Source organism: Propithecus coquereli, unplaced genomic scaffold (assembly GCF_000956105.1).
Source record: "Propithecus coquereli isolate 6110/MARCELLA unplaced genomic scaffold, Pcoq_1.0 Scaffold53, whole genome shotgun sequence".
NCBI classification, from domain to species: domain Eukaryota; kingdom Metazoa; phylum Chordata; class Mammalia; order Primates; family Indriidae; genus Propithecus; species Propithecus coquereli.
The window spans coordinates 2,202,252-2,210,088 of NW_012151174.1; the positions used below are offsets into that span (position 1 = coordinate 2,202,252).

Here is a 7,837-nt window from a genome sequence, read left to right on the forward strand (position 1 = left end):
CTTTTAAGGAATTGGGGATCCATGGGTAGAAGGAAGCCAAAGATTCCAGGATATTTTGGGTCTCAAAATCCAGGACCAGAGGGGACTGGAAGAGGGCTATTTGAGGATGTGAGACCAGTATCTTGGGCCCTGAGGTGTTGGTGGCCTTCAGTGGAACACCTGAGGATACCAGGCACCTCAGAGTCCTATGTATGAAATCCAAGGCTCCTGAGAACACTGGCTTAGGAGGGATGGGACTACAGAGGTCTTCGGTCCCCGGCTCCCAGAGCATTTTGGTGTCCAATATCTGGATCTGGGGGGCTCTGGGGTGGGTCTCCCAAGTCATTTTGGGCAGAGAACATCTCACATTTGAGCATATACAAGGACTCAGAGCATCTCAAGAGTCTGGGGTCCTAGGACATCTGGGGGTTACCTGGACATTTTAGACCTCAGTGTTTCTGAATCTGAGGCCAGGTTTTGGGGGTCTGTGGGCACTCAGTAGTGGGTAGACATGGGGTCAGTATCTGGTGATTCCAGAACATAATGAAATCTCAAACCCAGGAGGGTTTGGTGTCTCAGGACTCCTGGGGCTACAAAAACATCTCCGATGTGGGTGCACCAGGTCTTACGGGAACATTCAGGGACCAACTGGGGATAATTCTGGGTCCTGTGGTCTCAAGATCTGGGAGTAATTGAATACAGGCAGGGTTAGGTATCGGCAACTCCTAATTCTGGGGTCCGAATCTGAGGACCATAGTGCCAGGCGTGACCAGGATGTGAGTTGGTAACTTGAAGTTAGGGTTCAGGGCCCTGTGTCTCTCAGGGATCTGTGTGCTCCTGGCTCTTCCGAGGTGCAGTCTGGGGATGCCTGGAGCCTCCTGGGGTGGAGTGGGGGGAGGCCGGACGGGGGAACCCCAGAACTCAGGACGCCCGGGACCTCTTGGACAGACATCCCAATGAGCTGGGCCTGGGGTCTCTCAGTCCTAGGTTTGGGGTCCAGGTTCCAGATCTGGGATCTCTCAATCCAAACGCAAGCTCCAAGTTCCGGATGCGCCTAGGTTTGGGTTTTAGGTCCGAATGGAGTCCGGGGTCCTGGACCCTCCATTTTGGGTCCTCGGTCCGGCTACGGGACCCGCCAGGCCGTCCTCACCGTGCAGCCTCCTCGTGGCGACCCCCGCAGCCGGCGCAGCCGCATCTCGCCGCGACCCAGTGGCACGCGCGAAGGGGCGCGTAGCAGCAGAGGCAGGGCACGGCCAGGGAGAGCGCGGCCAGCGCGGCCCAGCGCGCGGCGGGGCGCGGGTGGCCAGGCTCGCAGGCGCAGGGGTCCGAGAAGTCGCCCTCGGCGTCCGACAGGCAGTGGTAGAGCAAGCTCTCGGCGCACCACAGGCAGCTGAGACGGCGCACCAGTATGCGACCCGGGTCCGGGGCCTCCGCGCAGCGGCCACCACGCCCGTCAGCGCGGCGGCGGAACAGCGCGCGGCAATGCACGCAGCGCGCCGCCTCCTCCGCCTCCGGGGAGGCCTTGGCCGGCGCAGGGGCTGGGCCCGGGCCCGGGGGCGGGCGAGCCGGGGGCGCTGGAGGCGCAGCATCGGTCAGAGGGGCAGGTAGTGCCGCTGGGGGCCCCAGGGCTGCGCCCCTCAACGCGCCGGTCTTGGCGAAGCGCACGACGCAGGTGGACAGGGCGAGGGGCGCCGGCGGCCCAGAGCGCCGGTAATCCTCATAGCCGCGGCCGCCCCAGCCCGGGCCCCCTGCCCCGGCCAGGGGCTCTGAGGGCTCCGGAATCCCCGTGAACGGTAGAAGCGGAGGGTAGCTCTGGGGGACGAAGGGACAAGGAGATCAGGTTAGCGGGGGTCTGTGACTCCCCCACCACCTGCCAGAATCCACGCCAGTCTCGGAAGACCCAAGGAGCTGTCCTCTAGCCCACACCTTAAGGACCCAGTGGCTTAAGGCTCCCAGTCCTCACTCAAGATCCAGGAGTCCCAGGTGCCAGCCCCTTCTGCCTTCAGATCCAGTTCTGGACCCCAGTCACCTCCTCCCTCAGGACGCAGGAGTCCAGCCCTCGGTTCCTTTTTATCCCCTTGGGCAGCGAGCCTTCCCAGCCCGCACCCCCACCCTCGTGAATTAAGCAGTCTGAAGGGCTCCTTCCATGAGGACCAGCATCCTCTAACATACTCGGAGAATCGTCCAAACCATCCCCCAAACTCCTCTGGAATTCAGAACGCCTCAAAAGCTCCAAGAGGGCAGGAGACACAGGAAGTCCCCCCAATCCTCTGAGAAGCCCAGGCCTCCAAGACTCTCCCTAGCTCCCCACACCTCCTCATCTGTCCGCACGGTCGCCCCGCTTCCCGGCTCAGTAGACAGGTCAGCCATCCCCTGGGATCTGTATTTCTCGCCCTCACTGGGCCTCGGCTCCCGCCCCGTTCAGGACCCCAGCGCCCAGCCTCATTCCACCCCGAGCCCAGACTTCCGCTGGGGGGCAGAGGTCGCACCTGAGCGGAGGAGCGGCGGCGCTGGGGGGACGAGGTCGGCCCGAAGCCAGAAGCAGACTCCATCGTGATGATGGGGGCCGCGGTGGCGGGAGGCGTCTCCTGGCGGCTGTGACTGGAGGAGGAGTCGCTGTCCACGTGGGACTGGGGGAGATTGGCGGCCTCAGCGCAGGGGACCCCCGGCACAGCCGATGCCCTCACACAGACCCCCTCCCACTGAGAGCGAGGGCTCTGCGGCCAGGCAGGCCTGGGTTCAAACCCGGGTCTGCCACTGACTGGTTGTGTGACCTCCGGCAAGTGAGCTCACCTCTTTGAGCCTGTTTCCTCCTCTGTAAAATGGGGATCATAGTAGTACCTATTCATCAGGATGTGGTTAGGACCCACTGCACAGGGCACACACGCGCCAGCAGTACAGGAAGAGCTGGAAATGGTCACTGCTACTATGAGACCCCTCTGCTTATCTGCTCAGCTCACCACCCTGCAGAACATCAAATCGTCTCCCTTGGCCAGCCAGCTGCCTCCTGCCTCATTCCCGCCGCCGCACCTTCAGTGGGGCAGTTCCACCACCCAGAGAGCTCTCCGTCCCATCCAAACCGGGCTCTGTCCTGACACTAGCTGAAACATCACTTCTCAGACCCTCAGTTTCCTTCCTGTGACTTGGGCATAATTCCTACCTCATCTGTTCACCATCATCGATATACATTCATTGAGTACCCACGACGTGCCAGACTCCCACGGGCCATTGTGTGCATTCAAGATGGAGCTTGGAGAGCATGGCGTCTTTCCTGAGTGCGGGCTCAACAGACAGGAACTGTCCGCCGGACTCTGTGGCCTGCCTCCATCTCCCACGACCCTGGAATTCCTCCTCTTTCTGCCCAGAGAATCAGTTTTGTTCCTCCAGGTGTTCTCAGCAACTCCCACTGTTGCCAGCAAGTGCCAAATTGCACCCAACATTCTGTGCATTCATTCATTCAATTTATTCAACACGTATTTACTGTGTGCCAGGCACTGTTTCAGACACTGGAGTTGCAGCAAGAAACCAACAAAAGATCCTTGCCCTCCTGGAGCTGACACTCTAGCATGAAGGATGGACAGTAAACTAATAGATAAGAAAACTGTCTTTTCAGAAAGGAAATGAGGAAAATATCTTAGAAGCTGGGGAAAAATTAGAACCAGACAAGGGGCATTGGGAGATTGCAATTTTAAATAGATTACCCAGAGAGAGCCTCCCTAAGAAGGTTACATTTGTGTGAAACCCTGAAAGAAATAAGGGAGTGAGCCTTGTGGAAATCTGGGGAAGGGTGTTCCAGACAACAGCCAGTGCAAAGGCCCTGAGACAGGATGTGCTTGCCCTGTTGGAGTAGGAGAGAAGAGGCCAATGTAGCTGGAGCACAGTGAGTGAGCAGGAAAATAACGCAGGGCCAGATGGTGGCGTGGGATCTTATGTGCCACCGTGAGGACTTTGTCCTTTACCCTGAGTGAGCAGGAGCCCTGGGAGAGTGCGAAGTGGGGGAGGGGCATGATCTGATTCAGCCATCAATAGGGTCCCTCTGGCTGCTGTGTGGGGAAGACACTAGGGGACAGGAGGGAAGGAGTTGACAATGAGAAGCTGTTAGATGGTCCAGTGGGAGATGAGATTGGATGGGACCAGGTTGGAAGCACATTCTGATGGTTTTGGGAGTAGAACCAATATTGGCTGACAGATTAGATGAGAAACATTAAAAATAAGGGGAGTCAAGGGTGGCCCCAAGGTTTGTAGCCTGAGTAACTGGAAGCATGGAGTTGTCATTAATTTGTTCATGCATTTACTTTTAATATTTATTCATTTTTATCATTTATCTTTTTTTAAAAAATTGTTTCCTTTCCACATTAGAATAGAAGCTCCACAAGGAAAGGGACTTTTTGTTCATTGATGTATCCTGCGTGCCTGAAACACTGCCTGCTACACAGAAGGTGTTCAGTGAGTACCCTGGAGTCAATGTGTGAATCGTGGCGGGACAGAAAAACTAGAATAACTGGGATTGAATCGACACTAACAGTTTGGGCCCAATTTTGTGTCCCCAGCGCATGGCATGGTACCTGCTACATGGTAGGTGCTCAAGAATGTTCGTGGAATAGGAACAAAACCCCTGCCCTCCCAGCAGAGAGGCATCCCGGAGACTCACCGTCAGAGGGCAGGGGGTCTCTGCGGTGTCCTGGGAAGGGGAGGAGGAGGAGGAGGAAGAGGAGGGGGTGAGTGAGCCTGGGGCAGGGAGAGAGGCAGACAGTGAGTTCCCTGGGCCCAGCTTCTGCTCCCCCCACCCCACGGCCCCCAATGCCACCACCTGTGCCACTCACCTCGACCCAGCGCGGCCAGCGCTGCCAGCAGGCTCTTCTGGAACTCATCGGCCTCTGCAGGACTCTGAAACGTCAGCCCAAACTTGCATTCACCCAGGCTCCAGTGGTGGAAGATGGGGTTCACCTTGTTGTACACCAAGCCTGGCCTCAGGGTACACTCCAAGGTCGTCTAAGGGGCAGGAGGGGGCAGAGTCAGATCGCCCCACCCAGCCGTGCCTGTGATTTCCCTTCCACCCCTAACTCCTCTTCCTACTGCAGCATCCCACAAACCTCATTTCCCAATCCTCGGTGTACCCCTGAACCCTGATTGACACTCCAGTACAACTCCCCAATTTTATTAAACACACCTCTGATACTCCAGTATTTTCCCCAATTGATGCCTTGATCCCTTCCTTCTTCTAATACCCTCCTCTGATACCCCAGTAGGAAACTAAGACCTTATCAAATTCCTCAAAAATCTGTTAACCCTTTTCCAATAACCCAACATTCCCCCTTCTGACTCAATAGTACTCCCCAAACTTTATTGGACACCTCAAAATATTACTGTTAATCCCCTTCTGATGTCCCAATAATCTTTTGAAACGATACCCCAAAATATTCTTATTAAACTTCCACAGGCCACCCCCTCAATTGCTAGTCCACACCCTGGATGTTCCCTCCCATCCTTGCCTAGCGCTAGATTCCTTCTCACCATTTCAAATCCCCCCACGTCATTCTACCAACTCCTGTTCTGAAATGCAGTCCTTCCCCCAAGCCTTTTCAAACAATCCAGATCTTTCGACTACATCTCCAGTTGAAACTTCAACATTATCCTTCCAGATTGCACCAGACAGCCCCACGATTCCTGGCGAACCCACATATAGGATTGTCAACTGTACTGACACTTTCGAATGGACCCCCACCAAATGCTTCCATATACTTAGGGCAGACAGGGGCCAGCTGGTGTAGGGCCTCGCGGTGAGGATCTCTGAGCGAGGTGGAGCCGCGGGAGGGTTCTGAGCAGAGGAGGGGCACGATCTGAGTCGGGTGTTAGCAGTGCCCCTGTGGAACAGACTGGGGTTGGAGGGCAGCAGCAGGAGCAGGGCAGGGGGCCCAGTAAGGAGGTTGCTGTGACAGTCCAGCAGGAGATGGCAGCGGACAGGCCCTGCTTAATACCCCAAATATTCCTGAAATTCCCCACTCTCATCCGTCGGACAGATATTCACTTCCAAACTCCATCCCACACCCCAGCTGGATTCCGAGGCTGGGAGACAACCTGGCCCGTCCTCTGCACGCCCAGCCCCCTTCCCCTGCCTCCCCAGGGCCCCGCCCTACCCCCACACCCCAGGGTGGCTCACTTTCTGGTCCCGGAGGCGCTCCCCGTGGATGACGTAGTGCCCCTGGCGGGCCCCCCCCTCGGGCCTGGCCCCTCGGACCCGACATACGCTCACCTGGCTGAGGCCCCCGCCCCCCACAGGCAGCCAGCCCCCACTGGAGTCATCTCGGGCCATCACCACAGCTCGGACCCGCACCATGTACCTGGAGGGGGGGCGACAGGGATGACAGTCAGTGAATTCAAATCCTGCTCTCCCACTGAATGTTTCCCCAACCCTCATCTCCCCTCCGTCTTCCTCTCTCGCATCTAGATCCACTGCACCCTAAGCTACCAACACACACCTTCCCCCCGTGTCTACTTCTCCCCCACGGCTACTTTCTTCCTCATGCCATCTCTTTTCTCCTATGTCTACCTTCTTTTCTATGTCTACCTTTTCTCTCCATACCCATCTTTTCCCCATCTTTCCACCCCCACCCCCATAGCCTTGGTTTTCCACTTCCCCTCCCCCTCCTGTGCATCCCCTATCCACCCTGTCTCCTTCTCGCTCAGCACATACCCAGGGCCCCACCCAGCATTCCCCCTCACAGCTGGCTGCCTGCGCATATGTATTTTCTCTGGGCCCATCAACTGCGCTCCAGTGCCCCCAACACTGCCTCCGCACCCAGTCGTCCAGGCCACAGGCTGGGTGAGAAACCCAGGCTCTTTTCCCCCCCACCCCTTCCCGGATTTATGAATGAGACCGGATGCAAAGCTCACTGAGTCACCCAGCAACGGGAGATGGGCAGGGAACGGGGAGAGAACCAGAAATGGCCAGAAAGAGAGGCCGAGAGGGAGATGGAGGCAGAGGAAGTCAGAAATCGGCGACCGAAGACACATCCAGAGAGCATTTCATTCACAAAAACCAAGGCTGCTCCCTCAGGCCCCAGCCAAAGGAAGCCAAGGGGGAGAGAGGGGGAGAAGAGATTGGTCCCTCCCCCACCCCCGCCCCAGCATCCCTCAGAACCATCTTCCCCCGCCCCCAGCTCAGGGGATGTAGCCCTCCACCCAGTAACGGGATCGGCGTCTCGCCCCTCACTGCCACCCAGCACGGAACCCTGGCACCCCAACCTTAGGGACCCAGGCGAGCTCTAGCCCCCTCCCCCACCTGCAAGCTGTCGGTTTCCCGGGCCCTGCGTGAGGGGAAGGGGCGGCCTCAGCGCCCCCGGCCCCCTTTACTCAATGGGATGGGATTTTGTGAATGAGCAGTCACGTGACGCTGCTTCCTTTGTCCGCCCGCCTCCCCCGACAACAGGTGAAGTAGGGAAAGAGGGCAGGGGTCCCCCCAGGGCCTAGCTGGGATGGGGCACCGGGATTTCGGGGTGTCCTACGCTCCCCGCACATCTGTGTTCCTCGGGGGGAGTGGTCCTCTGAGTTCCTCAACGGTGGGGGTCCAGGACGGAATTTTGTGAATGGGGAGTCCTCAGAGGAATTCCAGACCCCCAAATGGAGACTGGTACCCCAAATGGCTGCCGCGCAGTTTGGGGGTCTCCACTCCCTCGTCCTCCCAGCCGGGGTCCGGGGGGGCGCCCGGGTGGGCAGAAGGCGCAGCGCGGTCCTGACCGCCCCCTCATCGGTGCAGCCGGTCTGTCAGCCCCCGCCCCCTCGCCCCCCTCGGCACCTGCCTGGGAGGCTCCGGCCGGGCTCCGAGCGGCGGCGACGCGGCCTCCTCCTCCTCCTGTTC

At 58.3% G+C, this 7,837-nt stretch overlaps 1 protein-coding gene across 1 annotated transcript; it reads right to left on the bottom strand.

The window, feature by feature from the left end:
* Positions 1-1,039: 1,039 nt before the first annotated feature.
* Positions 1,040-6,405, bottom strand: SPRED3 (sprouty-related, EVH1 domain containing 3). Its single transcript, XM_012657097.1, has 5 exons — positions 6,140-6,405; positions 4,803-4,971; positions 4,631-4,707; positions 2,469-2,609; positions 1,040-1,791 (listed from the first exon to the last, which is right to left on the bottom strand). Exons 1-5 carry the CDS (start codon positions 6,395-6,397, stop codon positions 1,126-1,128), a joined length of 1,311 nt encoding a protein of 436 aa, XP_012512551.1. The 5' UTR covers positions 6,398-6,405; the 3' UTR covers positions 1,040-1,125.
* Positions 6,406-7,837: the final 1,432 nt, after the last annotated feature.